This window comes from Cavenderia fasciculata, assembly GCF_000203815.1.
Source record: "Cavenderia fasciculata unplaced genomic scaffold Scf_ET2XIPL01CNAVH-3, whole genome shotgun sequence".
NCBI classification, from domain to species: domain Eukaryota; phylum Evosea; class Eumycetozoa; order Acytosteliales; family Cavenderiaceae; genus Cavenderia; species Cavenderia fasciculata.
The window spans coordinates 1335014-1356099 of NW_004457723.1; the positions used below are offsets into that span (position 1 = coordinate 1335014).

The 21086-nt window shown below is 32.5% G+C and overlaps 9 protein-coding genes across 9 annotated transcripts; 4 read left to right on the forward strand and 5 right to left on the reverse strand.

Moving 5' to 3' along the window:
* Positions 1–130: 130 nt before the first annotated feature.
* On the reverse strand, positions 131–3269 carry DFA_07375 (bromodomain-containing protein; the record flags this gene model as incomplete). The annotated part of the gene is made up of 6 exons (XM_004367178.1): positions 131–1018; positions 1080–1963; positions 2032–2173; positions 2255–2725; positions 2806–2939; positions 3056–3269. The coding sequence occupies 6 exons, from the start codon at positions 3267–3269 to the stop codon at positions 131–133; spliced, it is 2733 nt and encodes a 910-aa protein (XP_004367235.1).
* Positions 3270–3788: 519 nt separating this feature from the next.
* DFA_07376 (uncharacterized protein) lies at positions 3789–4439 on the forward strand (the record flags this gene model as incomplete). Its single annotated transcript, XM_004367179.1, has 1 exon — positions 3789–4439. One exon carries the CDS (start codon positions 3789–3791, stop codon positions 4437–4439), a length of 651 nt encoding a protein of 216 aa, XP_004367236.1.
* Positions 4440–4594: 155 nt separating this feature from the next.
* On the forward strand, positions 4595–6912 carry DFA_07377 (uncharacterized protein; the record flags this gene model as incomplete). Its single annotated transcript, XM_004367180.1, has 2 exons — positions 4595–6597; positions 6669–6912. The coding sequence occupies 2 exons, from the start codon at positions 4595–4597 to the stop codon at positions 6910–6912; spliced, it is 2247 nt and encodes a 748-aa protein (XP_004367237.1).
* A 143-nt stretch (positions 6913–7055) lies between these two features.
* On the reverse strand, positions 7056–9146 carry DFA_07378 (uncharacterized protein; the record flags this gene model as incomplete). Its single annotated transcript, XM_004367181.1, has 1 exon — positions 7056–9146. The coding sequence occupies one exon, from the start codon at positions 9144–9146 to the stop codon at positions 7056–7058; it is 2091 nt and encodes a 696-aa protein (XP_004367238.1).
* Positions 9147–9451: 305 nt separating this feature from the next.
* Positions 9452–10378, forward strand: DFA_07379 (uncharacterized protein; the record flags this gene model as incomplete). Its single annotated transcript, XM_004367182.1, has 2 exons — positions 9452–9625; positions 9698–10378. The coding sequence occupies 2 exons, from the start codon at positions 9452–9454 to the stop codon at positions 10376–10378; spliced, it is 855 nt and encodes a 284-aa protein (XP_004367239.1).
* A 53-nt stretch (positions 10379–10431) lies between these two features.
* Positions 10432–12171, reverse strand: DFA_07380 (uncharacterized protein; the record flags this gene model as incomplete). Its single annotated transcript, XM_004367183.1, has 3 exons — positions 10432–10716; positions 10793–11371; positions 11605–12171. 3 exons carry the CDS (start codon positions 12169–12171, stop codon positions 10432–10434), a joined length of 1431 nt encoding a protein of 476 aa, XP_004367240.1.
* Positions 12172–12627: 456 nt separating this feature from the next.
* Positions 12628–13113, reverse strand: DFA_07381 (uncharacterized protein; the record flags this gene model as incomplete). The annotated part of the gene is made up of 1 exon (XM_004367184.1): positions 12628–13113. The coding sequence occupies one exon, from the start codon at positions 13111–13113 to the stop codon at positions 12628–12630; it is 486 nt and encodes a 161-aa protein (XP_004367241.1).
* Positions 13114–14001: 888 nt separating this feature from the next.
* icpA (inner centromere protein) lies at positions 14002–17476 on the forward strand (the record flags this gene model as incomplete). The annotated part of the gene is made up of 3 exons (XM_004367185.1): positions 14002–14195; positions 14254–17225; positions 17307–17476. The coding sequence occupies 3 exons, from the start codon at positions 14002–14004 to the stop codon at positions 17474–17476; spliced, it is 3336 nt and encodes a 1111-aa protein (XP_004367242.1).
* Positions 17477–18176: 700 nt separating this feature from the next.
* Positions 18177–20723, reverse strand: DFA_07383 (RING zinc finger-containing protein; the record flags this gene model as incomplete). Its single annotated transcript, XM_004367186.1, has 4 exons — positions 18177–18232; positions 18396–18501; positions 18589–20624; positions 20717–20723. The coding sequence occupies 4 exons, from the start codon at positions 20721–20723 to the stop codon at positions 18177–18179; spliced, it is 2205 nt and encodes a 734-aa protein (XP_004367243.1).
* Between the last annotated feature and the right edge of the window lie 363 nt (positions 20724–21086).

Below are 21086 nucleotides of genomic sequence, written 5' to 3' on the forward strand. Positions count from 1 at the left end.
TGATGGTGTCAGCTGATTGATATTCTTTTCAAAAAGTGTCAAGATCTTCTTTATTTCCTTGAAGTGAGATAGGTTGGCACACCTCCGAGACACATTGAAGATTGGACCTATGATGAAGATGGTGATGGAGTTATTCCACAGTTTTAAGGTTATTATTTCTTCTTGCACCACCTCTTCCTCTATGGTTGCCACCTCCACCTCTGTAGTTATTTGAATGAGGTGGTCTACTACTATTTTGTTGTTGAGGTTGTTGGGGTTGTTGTACTATTGGCTGTTGAGGTTGTGGTTGTACTATTGGTTGTTGTGGTTGTACTAGGGATTGTTGTTTTTGTTGATTTTCTAAATACTTGTTGACAGTTCCTTGTTGTTGGGAGAATTGATTCGAAAAGGATGGATATTGTTTTTGATTATTTACTATTGGATTATTTCCTTGGAATAATTGTTGATAATGATTTTGTTTTTGAATTTGATTTTGATAATGACCATTATTATTATTATAGTTATTATAATTATTATTGTTAAAATTATTATTATTATTGTTATAATTATTATTATTATTGTTATAATTGTTGCTGTTATAGTTATTATAATTATTATTATTATAGTTATTATTATTATTATTATTATTATTATTATTATTATTATATCTATTATTATTATTATTATAATTTTGATTTTGATTATGATGTCTTGGTTTTGAATTATATGGATGATATCTTGGTTCCGAATGTTTACTTAAAAGTTTAGAGTCTGATGATAAATCATATAAATCGACGTCTAGACTTTCTGCCATTGATCTATTATCTCTTGATCTTGTTAATACTACACTTGGACTAAAGTTTAATTGCTCTAGTTGTTGGGGTGTGAGTTGTGCCTTTTCAGTTTCGATTGTATCATTGATATGTTTTAATAGAGTATGAACCGAGTCATCATTGAACCAAATCTGTTTGTTTTTATAATCAAAATGTGGAATTGAATCATACAATGAATGGAATATTGTTGGTACTGTATGTTTTGTCTAAAAAAAGAAAAAAAGATTAATTAACTATATTCTACATGTTCTATTTTTTTTTACATACCAAAGAATTTGATAAAGCAACACAAAATTGTAAAGGTGGTAAAGGATTATGATTAGTTAGATCAGTTTGAGGTTGAACTGATTTATCCTTGATACACTTGAGGTCGAGGATGGTAGGAGCTCGACGAAGTGAATAGTAGCAACTGTAGTTTTGTGATTCTGTCTTGAGGTAGTGAAGATTCCAAGTAACCACTTCAAAGTACTTTAGTAGTGCTTGTACATTCTTTTCTTCATTGTTGCTGTAACGTTGTTCGGTGACCGACGCAGTAGGATCGACACATAAAACATTTTCGATACGGTTCTTGTGAATCTCTGGTATTTGTTTGAGATACTTTTTCCAAAAGTCGTGGCCAATGTCAAGGAATGGTGCAACGAGGTTGGTTTTAGATTCTCTCTGGTTGGATGTTGTCGATGTATATTCCTTGCCATCAAATGTCATTTGAATGGTTGTTTTCTCTGGAGTGTTACAAGTGACTGTAAAGACGGGGAGTTCCAAACTCTTGATACACGATCGTATCATTGAGACGGCAGTATTGAATTTAGAGACTGGACTCTCAGTCTTTGGTGCAAATGTACGCATATGATCACCGACAATACTTTGCATAAACTTCCAATTGTAAGAATTCTTTTGGCCATCATAGAGTTTTTGATTAGACTTGTCTCTACAATATTGTTTCCAAGCAGTTGCAAATATAAATCCTCCAAACTTTGGCAAATAATCTGAACCACTACACAAACACAACATGACAAAATCCAATACTACTTGTTCTGGATCCTTTGTTGGACATGTTTTTGCAATTTCAGCTCTTAATTCAAAACTATCAATATATGTATATCTTCCTTTTTCATGATTAACAAGTAATGTTCTAACTTGTGATAATAATGCTTCAAAAATAAAATATAAATAGTAAATTAATTATTTGTTCTACTACTCTATATGTTTGATATCGTACCATATAAAACCAAATCAGAATCTGATGAAAATACTACAACTGTTTGATTTGGATTAGTTTTATCCAAATGATGATTAATATGATGATAAATTTTCCATTCTCCTTCACCTTTTGTATTTGCTGGTGAAATAACAATTGATCTCTTTAAAAATTATATAAAAGGTAAGTAAAAAGTAATGAGTACTCATTATTAAAGAGAGAATATATATATTGTATGACATACCGGATGAAAACTCTTTTTAATTGATTCTTTTGAGAAATCCATTAATTCTTGTTTTAATTGTTCCATAACCGATGAACCTGGAGTCAACATGACTGATTCAAAGTCATCTTCTGCCAATATTTTAAGAGGAATTGAAATGGATGGTGGAGTTGTCGACGTAGTAGTTGTAGTAGTAGTGGTTGATGATGTTGCAGCTCCTCCTCTTCCTTCATAATCATTATTTTGATAAACTATCTTTTCATCATCTGATGACGATGATAATGCATCCGTATCAGCCTTGTCTGGCATAATAGCATCTTCATCTAAATATAAATCATCTTCATCATCTTCATCATCAAAATCTTCCAATTCTTCATCGAGCTCATCTTGATCTTCTCCTCCTCCCTTTTGATGATCAGTATCTTCATCGTCTCCGTCTTCATCATCACTTGCTACATATTCATGATTACTTCTAACAGTTTTAAGTGCAGACTACAGATAGATAGAGGAATAATATTTTGTTAATTTGATTCATAGATGTGTTGTGTCTAGTATCTAAACTGTCTACATACATCCCATCTTCTCTTTCTCTGTTCTAGTAGTTTAGAATGTGGACCTGGTCCATCGATTGCATAAAATATAGTATCGGTCGTTTTAAAAAACACTAAATGTCTTCTAAGTGCAGCATGTAACTTTTTAAAGAATACTTTTTTTTAAATGGTAGGTAGTAGACAAGGTAAGTAACCTAATCTTTCATATCATATGATTGACATCATGTGAATAGAGCATATCATATCATTCATATCTTTGTCTTGAGCATACATTTTTTAGATTTACACTTTCTTGAACAAACATGTAATATATTGTTTAAATCAAAGTATAAATGAGTAGCTCTAAGTGGTTGTTGTGACTGTTGTTGTTGTGGTTGTTGACCTCCACCACCACCTCCTCTAAAGTTATTATCATTATTATTATTCCATTCACGTGTAACCTTGAACTCTTTTCGTATAAAAGTATTCAAACCATCTATACCCATGATTTCTATATATCTCTATCTTTCTATCTTTAAAATTAATAATAAACCGTAAAAAAGTGTAATTCCGGTAATTCAAGTTGCCCTCCCATATTTTTTTTTTAAATTCTTTTCTTTATTTATTTTTTAAAATTATATAACTTTTAAAATCGAACCTCTCCTATCCTATCCCAACTATACATCTCTCTCCCTCTCTCTCTCTCTCTATGATACACAACGAATTTTATTCATTGTAGAGAATCTTAAAATAATAGAAAATAGAAAATAGAAAATAGAAAAGAAAAGATTAGGATATTATGATTATTATAAAATTTTTAAAGCAATCCAGATATTTTGGTGGATCACTCAAAATAACTTAATCACCCCGATGAATCCTTATGAATAGAGTGAGAGATCCGCGCTATTCGTAACTACTTCCGAGTGAGTGAGAGAGAGAGGTCGCGAGAGAGAGATGATGTTGTTATTTTTCTTATTCCTCTTTCTTTTTAATCACCTAGCAAACAAACAAACAGATAATTAAAAATGTATAACTATTTAGTATTGGCAACTATGATGGTTATCATGATGATGACATTATCAGTTACAGAAGGACAATTATATTTATCAATATCATCACAAGGAGTTGAAGAGTTTATTCTACCAGACTATTGTTTTGGTATGGAGAAATGGGTTGTTAGAAATAATGTGGCAGAGAAGAGAGTCTATGACTTTAGTGACTGTGATGTCTACTTGCACTCTGACAATTACAAGATTGGTCAAGACTATAATGGTACAACTTACTCGGTGGCCAATATAGACAATGTAGTGTTCCCATCGAATAGTTTCTGGTGGGTCAATTATGACAATACATGGGGCAAGTGTAACCAGACCATTCTCACAACTGGATACTATTCAACTGGCAAATGCGTAGTCTTTGACGTTCAAAAGCCCCAACAAGGTTACGGTATCTACTCTTGCAGCAAGAACAAAGATAATGCAGAGGCTGAACAATACGGTAGCGACTCTACATGCAGCTCCTCACCAACTGGTGGTAAGAACTTCCCATACGCTTCTTATTGTGGTGCAAGATATATCAATCAAAGACAAGGTTGTGATAGTCCAGGTAAAAATGGTCCCTACATTGATGATGGATCAAGTAGTGATAATAATAGCAGTAGCAATGATGACCAATAATAATAATAAACAAATAAAGTATAAACTATTATTTATTTATTTATTAAAAAAAATAGAAATTAATAATAATAACAAACCTTCAAGGTGTGTGTCAATATTTTAGGGATTCATTATTTTTTTTTAAAATTTTTTAAAGATAGATAAAAGATACTTCTATGAATCATAGAGATAATCAGCTGATTAGTCAATTATTTAATAATGTTATTATTAGAAAAAGATTATTTTATTATGTACATGTTATCAACTCGTGGAATGAAGCATTACGTATGCATAGATTAAATTACAGGGGAAATGACTCTTACAACAAGTTACAATCGATTGATAGATGCAATTCAATCGAAGATGTACAATATTTTGTAGATCAGGATGAATTTGTATTATTCAAGTGGAAGGAGATTAAAGATAGTGTTATCAATCTATGTCGGTTTGGGTATCTTGATAGATTAAAACTGGTACTTGAACAACAACAGTCATCTGACGAGTCAACACTAGATCAATATAAATGGTATGAAGATGACCAAGATCTAGAAGAAGTTGCAGAGAAGAAGAAGAAACCATTCTCATCTTTCTTGGATAGAATGATTGCAGATGCTTGTTTTGGAGGTAAATTACATATCATTCAATATCTATATGAAACCTACAAACATCTTGGTGGAGAAGTGTTGGATCAAATTGAAAGGTCATCAATCGCATATTCTCGTTTGGACATATTCAAATATGCAATTGAATTGGGTTTGGAGACTGGTGGTAGTAGTATTGGTACTACTACTGACAAAGACACCAGAGTAGAAAGAACTAAAAATATAATGATGTCACAAGTTTATGTAAAGATGGGTGACACTCGATTTACAGATAGTGTCATTCGATATCTTGTAGAAATTGACCTGCAAAAGAATAATGGAGAGATTGGTAGTGGTGATGGACATTATTTACTAGACTATGATATAATATCAAAGAATTTTGGTGTGTTGGGAGCTGGTGTAATACAATTCCTATTCGAAAATGGATTCAAAAAGTTTGTTAAAGGAAGTAATGGTTTAAAGGATATGTCACAAACCAATAATATTGGACTGTACAGATACCTAAAGAGTATCAATTATGCTCCACTTGGACGATACGTACAGGTTGAAATGATGGTTGATGCAATGGGTAGTTGTCCAATCGATATTATTCAAGAAGCGCCACCATACAAAGATAAAAATTATCGTAATGACAATGAATTGAATCATTTTGCATCTCGTGGACACTATGAATTGGTCAGATACGTGTTTCTCGAACTAAAATGTAAACGTACCTATGCCAAGGTATTCGACAATGGTGGCGTTGGTAAATACCCAGACATCTTTTTCTTTCTACTAGAGCAGTACAGGTTGGATACTGACCCCAACAAAGAATCGATTACATTCACCAAAGCATTACTCGATGCCATTAAATTTGGACAACTCGAAATTATACAAACCATTGAAAAGGAGGATCCAGTTTGTTTTAAAGAGATTGCACTAGTTGGAGAGAATATATCAAAATGTATTTTAAATAGAAATTATAAACCCAATCAAAGATCAATCAACAATAACATTTCAACATACAATCAAACATTTTTCTATTTAATTGAAAAAAGAGATAAATTAAATAACAATCAAGACGAAGACAACAACAAAACAAATGATAAACAATTATTGGATATTTTATTAAAAAAGGCAGTTAGAAGAGATAATATACATTTGGTTGAATGGGTTTTGGAAAGATCTAAAACACTAGAGATTCAACTTGAAAAGATTCCACTTGAAAAAGCAAAACTTACAAGTTTGGAGATGATCGAGTTGATATACAACACATTTTACCTCGATCAAACAATCGAACCATTCAGATTGTATACAACTGATTTGGAAAGACTACAAAAATTGTTGGTCATCATGAAAGTGGAACCAATCGACTATTACACCAAATGGGTGACGCTCCAAGCTCATCTTCAAAATCAAATAGAAGCATGTAGCTATGACATGGTAGAATTCATATTCAATTTGATTCAACAACATAATCAAACTTGGAATCCTAACCCAGAAGGTTTCGACTTTCAAAAAACATCTTACTTTCACTCTGACTTTTTGAAATTGGTTATACTTCTTTGTAATCTTGGTTATCAAAAATATTTTAAAGAGTAAGAGGAACATTTTCATGATGCATTATTCATAACCAATCAATATTTATTTTTGTTTATTTAATTTTTAGATATTTATTTGAAGATTTTGCAGGTCACAAGTATTCTGGATTGAGACAAACACATCATTATATAGAATCATTTATTTATTTATACAAATTACAAATGAATGGAGAAATTGAGGATAAAAAATTCAATGTAACAGAAATATATCAAATTGCAAAGAAACAAAAGAATAATGGTATTGCGAGATTCCTATATTTTAATTCAAATGAAAAAGTACTTGCTCCAAATGATCCAATACCATTTAAATAAATATCATACCTTGTATTTATTGTAGTTGTAGAAAATGAAATTGAAACCCATTCAATGAATATCAACAATCAAACACTACCGACTATAGTTGCACAAGTATTGTGTTGAGCATTGTAAAACCATCATCCATGGTCGTGATAATTTTAATCATAACTGTTTTCCAATTCTTGGTTTTGATTTTGATCTTCATCATCTTCTTCATCCTCATCATCATTTTCATCGTCGGAAAGATAATTGTCACCAAAGGTATCTCTATCACTATAAAAGTCAGCGCCAACAAAACTCGATTTCAACTGAATTTGATGACGACGTCGACTATCCCAATAGAAATATACATAAATGCTCTCTCGTTCTTGATGCCACGAGCCCTGTAGATTGTTGATTGGTTTCCATTTCTGAGTGATAATGCCACCTTGAAGTGACGACTTTGTTTCCAATACCAATACATTGTTATTTTCAGAGTCCAATCTATGAATTGATAATTGATAGGATACAAGGGACATGACACAATCGATATTTAAAAATCTAACATTGGTGTGGTTGATAACTTCTCCCAAATTAAAGGCTGTTGAGCTATAAGGATCACCGTTGTATAGGTTGCAAGTGAGATGGGTAGTATTGGGTGGCAGCCATTGTGATTGGTCAGAGTTGGCTATGATTGAGCTGATTGAAAAGATTGGATAAATTTCTGACCCGACAGAGTACAATGATACCGATAGATATTTGGTGATTGGTGGTACATCGATCTTAAAGACCTCTTGGGCATCGGGTAGTTTGAGTGTTTCAAGATTTGGTGGATAAGAGGAGGAGGAGTAGGGAAACTCTTCACTTTTATCCATCGATTCTAAATCTGTATTGTCATACCAAACCAGTTTTTTCAAATTTTGAGGAAGTAAGAGCTGTGGAGTACCTTTGGTGGATCCCTGTTTTAGTTTGATGAGTGAGTCTGGAAGTTGGACAATCTCAGCTCCGCCCACGATGGATAGATGGGTGAGTGATGGTGGAAATACAACTTGTCCAAGTATATTTTCAGAGGTATATTTTTTAATGGTAAGCTTTTCGAGAGCTATGCTTGATGGGATGACATTGGCTTGTATGATTTCGTTGCAACCGAAAATAAATAGTTTCTTGAGGGATGTACACGACTGTAAACTGATTATTTCTTTGATAAATAACGATTGTTCCACATATAATTTCTCCAATTGTGGCATGACACATCTGGATGGGATTTCGACCCATTGATTCTGCAAGTAAAGAATCTTGAGTGAAGGAGGGACACTAGTCGAGATGGTGATGTTCTCGTACCTTGTAAGAAATATTGCAGTATTGCCTCTTATCTTGAGTGTCTGTAGGTTGGTTAGACTCTCTAGATCGATAAATAGTTGTTCTTGGTCCAGATTTATTAGTGGCTCATGAGTTATTTTTTCTTTCATGTGGATCTCGAGGTAGACTAGCGACGTCAATGAAAGGAATGTGTCTCGTGGAGGTATCTCTGTAAGCCTCAGAGTGAGTGATGTCAGACTGCTTGGAAATAGACCTGGTTCGATCCCAATACTAGTAAAATAACTGTTTAATTTCAGCTTTGTCAACGATACGAATTTGGTGAGACCCAAGTCGGCTAGTAGGGGTGGTTGTCCATAGGTTGGTCCAGCGAGTTCAAGACACTTGAGTGTTGGGTGAGGACCGAGCTTTATTTCGTTTAAACGCAAGGAAAGACGTTTGAGACAAAGTAGCTGTGAGATAGCATCAAGATCAATGACTCTCGGATCATAGGGGTTGCCTGATTGATCAATAAAAAGTGTCTCGACCGATGGGATGTCATAGAGTGGCTGTAGTGGTAGTGACGGTAGGCAATCATTCACCAATACTGTTGTAATACCACTTTTATCAGCTCTCTCTGTGGCATAGATGCGTTGTCGTACCCATTGAGGAAGGTGGTTATTTTGATAATGACTATGATCGACCTGATGATCAGATATACTATTCTCCAAGATATCTTTAAATGAGTTGATGTTGAAATGAAAAGCCGTTGCTATAAACTTGTCTGATTTGCCACCATTATCAGTAATAAACTCTATTCCCTTGAACTTTACCAATCTTCTTAAACCGATACTATTATGATACAACTGTTTACATGTTAACAACAAACACACCACATCTCCATTACTGTCAATAGATGATATAATTTGTAATAGTAATAGATTAGATAACTTTAATAGATGAAGACTAGTCATATAAATAAATAAATAAATAAATAATTAAATAAATATGTGATGGGGGGAATAAAAATAAATAATGAACAAGAACCAAGAGAAAGAGAGAGGGTACATGATTTATAATCTTGATCTGCAAACTCAGGCTAGCTATAAGCTTTGTACAAGTTAACAAATAAATAAATAAGTATAATAAAATATTTAATAAAAATATGAAATTGAAATTCATGAAATTGAAGAACCCCTTCAAAGCTTGTTCTATACTTTATATTACTTTCTATCTATCTTTTTTTTTATTATTTACAACGACAACAACAAACAAACAAATGAAACTTACAAAAGAACAATTAAAACAATATAAAGAGGATGGATTCTTGATTATACCAGACTTTGTACCTCACAATGAAATAGATCAAATAGTTACAGAGATGAAAAGGTTGGTAGATAATGTTGATTTACCTGATACAATACAATCAATATTCACTACAAATGAACAAGAGGTATGATAATGATAATAATAATAATAATAGTGATGATGATTTATATTTATTGTTTGTTTGATTGATATTTAGAGAAAAACAAATGATTACTTTATGAATTCAGCAGGTACAATTAGTTTCTTTTTTGAATCAGATGCAATCAAGAATGGAGAGTTGGTAGTAGATAGAGATGTAGCATTCAACAAGGTTGGACATGCATTGCACGACTTGAATCCAGTGTTTGAAAAGTTTAGTTATCATCCAAGAATCAAAGAGTTGGTCTATTCACTAGAGATCTTTAACAAGGCACTTAGTGTCCAATCAATGTACATATTCAAGAACAAAACAACTGGTGGGGAGGTTGGTATTCACCAAGACTCTACCTTTCTACATACCACTCCTCTTACTACACATGCCCTGTGGTTTGCATTGGAAGATGCCACCATTGAGAATGGATGTTTGCGAGGTCTAGAAGGATCACACAAACATGGTATCAAGAGAAGATTCGTTAGAAAGGAAAAGGGTAGTAATGAAATGACATTTGTAGGCGAGGATGACAAATACAAAAAGGAGGACTTTGCAGCACTAGAATGTAAAAAGGGATCGGTTATCTTGCTAGATGGAAGTGTTGTACATTATTCTGAACCAAACAAATCTGCCAAATCAAGACATGCCTATACTCTTCATTTTATTGAAGGTGATGGTTCAGCCGTTTATGAACAAGAAAATTGGTTACAACGTTCATCATCTCAACAACCATTTAGAGAATTATAAATAGAAAAAGTCAAGAGAAAAAGAATAAATCGCTCTAACTCTATTTCTTTTTATTAATCTATAGTAGTTGGACAAAAACTAAATAATTCCTTTACAAAGAGAACTCTACAATCACATGGATTGGGAGTATCACAATATAATTTTGAAGGAAGTGTTTTGAGGACATAGATAATTAAAATACACATTTGTATATAATTTAAAATCTCCCAAATAATATACATGACTCTGTTCTCTCTGTAAACTTTAGCAATCGGCATCTTTTGTGCCATTTCACCAATTAAACAAACTACATCTACTACAACATCAATTGCTAATTGTATTGCTGCTGATTCTATCAACTAAAAGTAGAAATAGAAATAGAAATAGAATATTAATATTGGTATTAATTATTATTAATGATTTGTTAATAATTACAAGATTTAAATTTGGAGGAGTTTCAGTAAAAGAAAAATTAAATACAGTTCTATGTTTCCAAAAGAAATGGAAAAAGAAAGGGATAGTCACGATCGATGCCTTTTCAACAATCATTGCATTGATGACACATTGAGCATTGAACTTTTTTTCTGTTTCATCTTCTGGTGCCAGTTCTAATTTGATAAATTTGGCTGCTAAATATCGAATGACATCATATTGTAGATTGGCAGTTACACGAAGAGCAATTTCTGTCAATCCAGTAATAACAGATGTTGAAAGAGTGGCAGCCTCTGAACCAGCCGTTGCAATTAAGAAACGACCAAATAGAGATCCCTCCAATACAACACCAAATGTGATACCAGCTGCCAAATGTGGATACTTGGCATTTACATATTGCTTACAAAAAAACTTTGTAACAAATAGATTGACCAGCGATAATACTGGATGTACCACCAATCTAATCACCGATCTTGTAATGGCAGAATCTAGTAATCGATAATATGGAAATATAACAAATGAATATAATGCTATTATAACTATATGTACTGCTAATGGTATTGAAAATATTCTTTGTAGTTTCTAATAAAAAATAATCAAATCAAATATTAATCATTATTTCAAAAAAGATTAAGTCATTTAACTCATACCTTGAAATTTAATTTCTTTCCAATCACTCGACTAGAAATAAAGAATATAATACCAACCGCAACATAAAATATTACATCCTACAAGATAAATAGAAATGATTATGGTTAGGTTGGATTTTGAATAATAATAATAATAATAATTTGTGTTTTTTTTTTGTAACATACAAGACCATAATACCAAGGATAAACATCAAATGCAACAAATATAAAGAACCAAGATGATAATAGTAACCCTGGGATGACAGTTATATAAAGGAGTGATCTGGTTACATTGAATCCATAAAGTAGTGTAAAAAAACCATATCCAATAAGTATTACCACAGTTGAAACTGCCAAAAAGAATATAGATGCCGCTGGAAATGGGTTATAATAGAGTGATGGATCTTTAATCAATTGTTGTGTATCGGTATTGGTGAATGGTATATATGATATTGCAATCGATGCAGCAATACCAAACAAAGAGATTAGAATCATCTCTATAAAAGAGAATAATTGTACCATGCCAACATCCTTGTACAATGACTTTTCTCTCAATACATTCTTGATTGATGTTATTGAAAACTCTGTCTCCCATTTAGCAACAACTTGTTTCTTTTCTTTTTTCTTTTCTATTGATTCTTTTATTTCATTGTTTGTTGTAATTGGTGATAGTTCTAAATCCCCATTATGATTATTGTTGTTATTATTATTATTATTATTTGCTCCATCATCGTTTATTATTATTTGTTCCATCATTGCAATTCGTCATTACTCGATAGAGTTTCTATCTATCTATTCTTATCTTATCTAGTTTAAACTATCTCTTATACAATTAAGACTCAAAGACGCATGTGGATCCTTCATCATTATTTATTTTTAAATTGATCAACGCGTGATCACAAAAAATATCGGCTCCACCTCCTCATCCACACCGCTTCATCGAATTTGTGAAATTGCAACAACAAAAGTTCGATCTTTTGCAATGAATCTTTGTTGACGAGTAAATTATTATCTTTATTCGTGTAGGAATGCGACAACAGGATAATGATGGACACAGTCCATGGACTCTGTTGAATATATGTCGTCACTCTTCTTTTTAGATTTCAATGGAAGGTACCAGGGGTGATGCAAAGATATTTTAAAAGATTTTACAAATAATCATTTTACTTTTTATTTTGTTTTTTAATTATTATTTTAAAATAATTCTTCTTATCTACCAGCAGTATAGTTTTGACTTATTACTGAAGAGATATAGAATACAAGAGATACTTCTAAAATGACATGAACAACTGAACCAAGTAAAATACAAGTTAGACCAATTTTTCTAGCCTTTTTTGATATTGATCTAAGACCTATTGGACCAGCAAACCAAATGGGATAGAATAGGAAACCAAGACAGATAACAAGTTTCATCATAAACTCATCATGTTTTACTTGTTTCTCCATTTTAGTATCAAATTCTAATTTCTCTGTTACTCCCCATTCCTTTCCAGGTTTTACTTGAAATAATGGTTGTTTGATTGGTATTGGTTTAGCAATATTATTGTTGTTATTATTGTTATTAATATTGTTGGTATTATCATTATTTCTATAAATATTTGGTGCTTGAACATTTGGAGTTATATCAATTGATATACTACTATCATAACTTTTATTTAATACTCCTGATCTATTGATTTTATCTTCTACTCCCATTTCTTTTCTTTTTTTTTTTTTTTACAAATATTTATTGTTATCTGGAAAATTATAAATATTAACAAAATGATTTTGTAAATATAAATAGGTATTTATGAATGTTTATAACAACAAGATGAAAAGTCGATTAATAATAATATATTAATAATATTTTAATATTCATTGTCCTCAGAGAGTGTCAGTATCCCTCACTCCCTTTCGAATTATTACTATCTTCTAACATGCAAGTTCAACAATTTCAACTTCACAAACACAAAGTTCTATTCTTTTTCCAAGCCCCAGCACCTAAGATATAAATGTATATAAATATGTATATATATGTATATATTTGACAAGATAAAGTTGTGAAACAGTCAGTCGGGGACAAACTGTGTTGAATGACTTCACAACCCCACCACACCCACCCCACCCCACCCCTGGAAAATCGACTTATTCTTTTGTTTTAATAATTTTCCAACCGGTGTATTTTAATTGTTTGTTTATCATAATTATATTTAATTTATCGTTATAATAAATAAATGTGAATCTATTAAATAAATAATTAAATAATTAATTATCTCTTTCTTCTTTGTTGTAAAAATAAAATAAAATGAAAAGAATGGGACCCACCTCTAAATTTTTTGGTGTGACAGATTTTAAATTAGTTCCCTCCAAAATTTCAAAAAAATGAACCGTTGTATTTTTACACTCTTCCAAGCTTGATTCATTGTTCAAGTGGCAGTATAAAGAAAGAGACTCTGTATATGTTTGAAATAATATTACTAGTAATCCATATCATAGCAATTATTATCATTATACTCAAGTTTTAATCACAACCATTTCTGCGCCAGCGAGATTGGAGAGTAAAGAAAGAAAGAAAGAAAGAAAGAGAGAAAAGGGAAGGAGAGAATGATAGAAGCACAACAACAAAACAAACATCAAGATCAATTAGATCAATTCTCTGCCGTCTTTCAAGAGAGAACAAATGAATCGATACGACAATTGGATCAATTCTACAACGACAACTTGCAATGGATTAGTGATGCCAAACGGTTTATGACTCAGTCATTGACATCAAAACATAATAATGCTAAAGAGTATGTGTATATTTATTTATATGCTTGAAGTGACAAAGATCAATTACTAATATATTAACACTAGCCATAGTGACTTTACATTACCAATCTTATCAACATCGTCATCATCATTACATCAACAACAACAACATATTAGATATCCACTTCAACCATTGAATAATAATAACCAACATAATATTAATAACAACTATAATAATATCATTAATAATAATAATAATAATGGATCAACATTACTTTACACTTGTACATTATTTAATTCATCAAAATTGTCAATGGTTATGAATGACCCTATTCAAACAAAGTATAATCAATTGGCTAATGATACAGATGAATATAATCAAAAGATTAAACAACAAATAATCCATCAACATCAACAACAACAACAATCAACCATTATTCAACCATCTGCTGCTACTGCCACAGCTACAGTTGCACTTCCAAAGATTCCATTAAAAAAGATCAATAGTAGTAATAATCTTTTACCAATCTTGACATCAAATACCAATACAGCTGCAATCAATATTATTACTCCAGTTGCCAAACCAACAACAACAAATAACAACAACAAACCAACAACCAATGCAATGGAAATTGATGAAAATACAGTTCCATCTGCTATCCCAACTCCAAAACCAACTACAACCACTACCACCGCCAAACCAACACTTGAAAAGAAATTAACTAAACAAAGGTTGGTACAAGAAGAAATGTCAATGAATATGGTCGATTGCACAAACATTGCCGACAATATGGACCTTTCTAAACTATTAGATGATAGTATTATTGTTGTTGAAGAGAAACCAAAGGAGAAACCACCTGTTCCATCAACAAACAAGGCTGCAAAGAAGGGTGCTGCTGCTGTTGTCCCCACAGTCACAGGCAAAAGAAAGGAAAAAGAGACACAACAAGATGAACCATTGGTAGAAGACCAACAACCAAAGAAAAAGGCTAGTTTGGAAAAGGAAAAAGAAAAGGAAAAGGATAAACCAACCACCACCAGCGTTGCTAATGCCAATGCCAATACCAAGAATGAAACAAATTCAAAAGTTCCACCAGTTGTTTCAAATATTGCCAAAGAAGTTGCAACCAAAAAGAAATTAAATAATTTAAATAATAATAATTTGACCAATATAATGAAGGAATTGGCAACTCAATCCTCTACTACTACTACTACTGCTCCAACTACAACAACTACTACCAAGACAACTGCCAACAACACTGCTACCAATAACACTGCCTCCAATGCTATTGCCAATAATAATACAAAGGCTAAAAAAGCAGAAGATAAAAGACAAGAATTGGAAAAAAAGAGACAAGAAGAAGAAGAGGAAAAGATGAAAAAGAAGGCAGAGGAAGCCAACAAAAGAGAATTGGAACTTCAAGCGCAACGTGAACAAGAAGCAAAGGAAAAGAGAAAAAAGATGGAGGAGAGACAGAAAAAGGTCGAGGAAAACATGCAATTGCAACGTGAAGAAGAGGAAAAACGTCGTCGTGAAGCAGAAGACCGTGAAACACAAAGAAAGGCAAAGGAGGAACAAGACCGTCGTCGTCGTGAAGAAGAGGATGACGCTAAACGTAAAATTGCAGAGATGGGAAGAGCCGAAGAGAGAAAACGAAAGGAAAGAGAGGAATTGGAACAAAAACAATTACTACTTCAACGTACTCTCCAAAATATTAAAACTCCAACAAAAGATACCAACTCTAATAACTCTGCCAAGACTACTACTGCTGCTGCTGCTCAAAAGAACAACAACAATGCTGTCACTCAAAAGACTCCAGTCAATGGTGCCAAAAATATACCCACCGCTGCCGCTGCCCTCCAAACTACTCCCATTTCATCATCATCATCATCTGCAGGTAGTAGCACTGGTAGTACACCCATTCAACCAGGCAATTATTTACAAAGTCTACTTGGTTTGGTATTTGGTAGTAATTCCAAAGCACCATCTGCAATTCAAGAAGCTCAAAGAAAATCTCAAAATCAAGATGAAGATGAAGATGTTGAATTTGAAGAAGAGGAAGAAGAAGAATATGAAGAAGAGGAAGAGGATGAAGAGGAATATGAAGAGGAAGAAGAAGAAGAAGAAGAAGAAGAATATGAAGAAAGTGAATATGTAGATGATGATGAAGAATATTCAACACCAAACAAGAGTATAATGAATACTACTTTACAAAAGAATAATAATAATAATAATAATAATGTCAAGAGTGGTGGTAACAACAACAATCGATCACTTCTATTTAGTGCAGCTATTACACCAAAAGCAGTTGCCAAAAACAACGAACCAGAATCACCAATCATGACTCCACTTTCACCAGTTAGACCATTAATGTCGGAAATGTCAATGAATCAATACACTCCACCATCTCCATTGACCAGTCCCAACTTGTCGACGGCATCGGTATCCATGACGTCTCCATCATCCATTTCAGAGATTCGTGAAGACTCTATCATGTCTACACCAAACAGTGGAAACCGTAACGCCAGTAACAGTAGCTCAAATGGCACCAATGACAGCGTCTCCAAGCCATACTTGAATGCCAACAAGTCATATGGAGGCTTATCATCATCTGATTTGACCAGTCCTCGTCCCACCGATGATCTTGCATCTGCATTATCTCCACACTTGTCCAGACGTACACCAGCCAAGGGGTCTCCAAACACTAGTCGTCTTGAACGTAGTAACAGCAACATTAATCTATCATCAAACAATCTTCACAATATTTTACTCAGCCACCATCATCAACAACAACAACAGAAACCAACTAACAATGTACAGCTTTATTCCCCACAACACTCCTCCACTTCTTTGCAACCATCGTTTGATGGATCTATGGAGGGCAGACAATACCCAGTCTTGGATGAACCCGATGACATCGATGAAGACTATAACGAATTTGACATTTCCATTGAAATTGACCCAGACAAGGTTCCAAAATGGGCTGCCTCCACCAAGCTAAAGGATAAATTAAAGAAACAATCCAAAATGGATCCAGATTTAATTTTCCCAAAAGTTAAAAAGGTTAAATTATCAGGTTTGTATCAAATATATATATAAGAAATTAAAAAAGAATTTTTCTAATATATATTATTATTTTTTGGTTTATTTTATTTAGATATTTTCCCACAAAACCATAATGTAGCGGTTAGAGAAATCATTGATCAACATCAATATCATTCAGCTCAAGGACATTTTAAAAATAATAATGCATCTCTTGATTGGTCAATCTATGGAGAAGAAGATGAAGAAAGTTATAGAAAGCGAATGGGTTATCATAAAATTTAAACAAAAAAAAGAAAAAGAGAAAATGAAAAAAATAATTAAAAAAGTTAATTCCTTTTTATTTTATTTTTTTGGGAAAGGAAGGACTCTTGTCTATGGGAATAAGTAAATGAATCATTTATATTTTTGGTGTTATGATTATAAGAAATTATAACAAATAAGATAAAATTAATAAAAAACTAAATTAAATTAAATTAAATTAAATTTTAAAAAAAATACATACCAATCAAATGTTGATGATAATTAACTAATTAAATTAAAATATCATTCATTTGTTTTAATTGATTTTCCAAATCTTTTTTAAAAGTTGGATGATTTTGTTGTTGTATCTTTTTTGGAATGATAATTGATTTTGATACTGGATTGTTATTAAATGTTTCTGGCCAAATCATTTTTAGGAAAGAGAATTTTTAAAAGATATGATTGATTGATTGATGATTGAATTGCTTTGAATTTTTAAATTAAAAGAAACTCTATATTTATAGTAACATTTAGTATCTTTTCAATCAATCATCTTACTAAATACAACTCTTCAATTCACTTACACTGTCGACATGGTGTGATCATTTATTCAAATTCAAACAAAAACGAGTTTACCATAAACGAATTTGTAATTTTAAAAAATCAGGTATTTGTAATCTGGATAAAATACAAAAAAAGTAAAAGATTTTAGTTCTGGAATGGTGCAATCTTTCAACAAGATTTAAATAGTTCTAAATTTGGTTAATCCATGAGATTTATCATTAAAAGGAGATTCAACTTCAAACAAATAATAATAAATAAAACACAACAAATACTAATAACTTAGGTGTTTTTGTTTTTTATGATGCAAATAAATATTATCCATCATAATATTGTACGACTTTATCTATTATTCCTCTGCATAATGGACAGAGTGTTAACTTTTGAGGGCATTCTATACATAAACATCTGTGGGCACATGGTAATAAAATGATACTGACTGGTCTCTCTGCGCATACAATACACATTGATGATTCTTTTTGTAACCTAATTGCTTCTTGTTGTGCCTATAGTAGAAAAAAAAAAAAGAATAAAGTGTAAGATTACTTGTACATTTGCATGATTCTTAATCTTTTGTTTTCTATTTTACATACTCTAATTTTAGTTGTTCTTTTTAATTGTTCTTGATGATAATGTTCAATTTTATCCAAATCAGAATCTGATAAGCTAGTTAATCCTTGACCCAATAGATGATCGATTTTAATGGTTTGATTGGAAAGACCGAAACGTAGACGTAAGTGGGAATTGAGTTCTTCCAAATCTCTTCCTTTTTGTTGTGATTCCTTGACGGTTGTAACCAATGATTGATTATCCTTTTTCATTTGTTCAATTTGTCTCTCCAACTCTTTGACACGTGAAGCACTTGTATGTTGATCATCAGCTCCATTACTACTTAGTTGTTGCATAATATTGTTGGTATGTATTTTCACTTGATTCACAGTGACTGCCTGTTGTTGAAGGTTTTGAATTTGCAAATCCTTTTCCTTGAGTGACAGTGATAGTTTGGTGATCATATCTTTGGATTTTACCTTTTCAGTTTGTTCTTTTTTGTAGGACAACTCCAATTTAGAGAGTGCCTTTTCCAACTCTTCGTATCTTGTTTGTTCCTCAATGATTGATTGGATGGCAGAGGTTTGTGCTTGCTTTGTCATTTGCAATTCATTTGATAGTATAGTCTTTTGTCTTTGCTCAGACACTAGCAAAGATCTTGCATGTGATAATTGTGATTCCAATTCAATTGAATTGTGAAGGTTTGGTAGAATTGGTGGTGGCGTTGAAATTGTACTAGTTGTAGAAATGGTCGAAAATACTCCATTTTCAGATGATGATGATGATGACGTTGATAATGGAGATGATGGACTTGATATATTATTATTATAATTATTAGTATTGGTGGTCGTTGTAGTTGAAGTAATATTATTAATATTATTATTATTATTATTATTATTATTATTATTATGATTATTATTAACATTATTATTATTATTTGATTGTATGTGAAGTTGTTGAGGTGATGGTAAATTTAAATTATTAACATTTGATTGTGATGAAGATGATAAAGATGATGATGAAGAAGATAATGATTGATTAAAATGACCAATTGGGAAAAGGAATTTTAAATCCAATTCACACATGTCACTATAAAGTCGACCACTTGAACAACCACCAAAAACAACCATCTCTCCTGAATCCATAAGGTTTGCAGAGTGAAAAAGACGTGGAAATAGAGGGATACCAGCAACATGAGGTTGCGTCCAATTCCAAGTTGTGAGATCCAATATATGTACATCGTTTAAAAAGGTAGTTTCGCTACATCCACCGTGGATGACAAGGTAGCGAGAGTTGACGACTACGGCGGTATGACCATGACGGGCAACCGGCGAGATGCCAGATGTCTGTACTTTGTTCCACTCCAAGACATCGGATGACGAGCAATTCAGAGTATGTACATCATTGAGTGATCGCTTGCCATCGAATCCACCAAACAAAACGAGTATGCCCGACTCTTTGGAAATGAGCGACATGGAGTGACCTGACCGCACCGACGGCGTGCTGCCACGGGTGGTTGGCTTGATCCAACGAATCGTGTCGTTTTGTAGCCGCGGAAATTCCAACGAATACAAACTATTTAGATATTTGTGTGAATGGAAGCCTGCAAACAATATCATTCTGTTGGAGGCTGTCTTGCCTGGTATCGCAGGCACAAATGTACATGTATGAGCTGCTCTTGAATCTGGTTGAACCTTGTCAAAGTGGAATGTACTCCATGACATGGTTGGCAACGAGAGACAAAAGAGATCATTCAATGACTTTTTGTTATTCTTGCCTCCAAATATCATAATCTTGGGTGTCTCTCCATCTTCTACCAGTGTTGCTGTGTGTCCATGACGTGCCGATGGTCCTTTGCCAAGTGTGTGAACTTCACTCCATATACTATTGGTGCAATCGTACACACAAAAAGTTGACATTAAAGACTCGCCCTGTCCTCCAAATACATATACCTTCTTTCCCAATGATACAGATGCATGTCCCCATCTTGCTTCAACTGTAAATTGTCCTCCTCCTGATTTTATTCCACTTGCAAATGATATTCTATTTGCTCTTATTACAGATTGACTTATTCTTTGTTCTAAAAAAAAAAAAAAGAAATATTAAATAGATAGATTAATAAAACTAAACCATTGATAATGAAGGAGAGAGATAGTAAAAAAGAAAACTTACCATCCATGATTTAATATAATTTGTTTGTTGATTGTGGTTGTGGTTTAGTTTTAGTTTGGTTGATTTAGACGACCAATGTGAAATTGTACTTTGGGTACTAAACCTGTCAACAAACACTCCTATATCCTCTTTCTCTCTCTCTCTTTGTTGTTGATGTTCTTTGTTTTTTGTTTGAATAAAACTAACTAAACTAGTGTTATTGTTGTTCTACTAATATCAAACTATTGTTGAAATGATTCTTATTATTATTATTATTATTATTGTTATTAAATGCAATATTCATTAATATAATATTATTATCCTATCTACTATAATAGTCTAGTAAAGAATTCTAGTATGTTTGTCTGTATGTTGAGTGTCTTGTATGTAT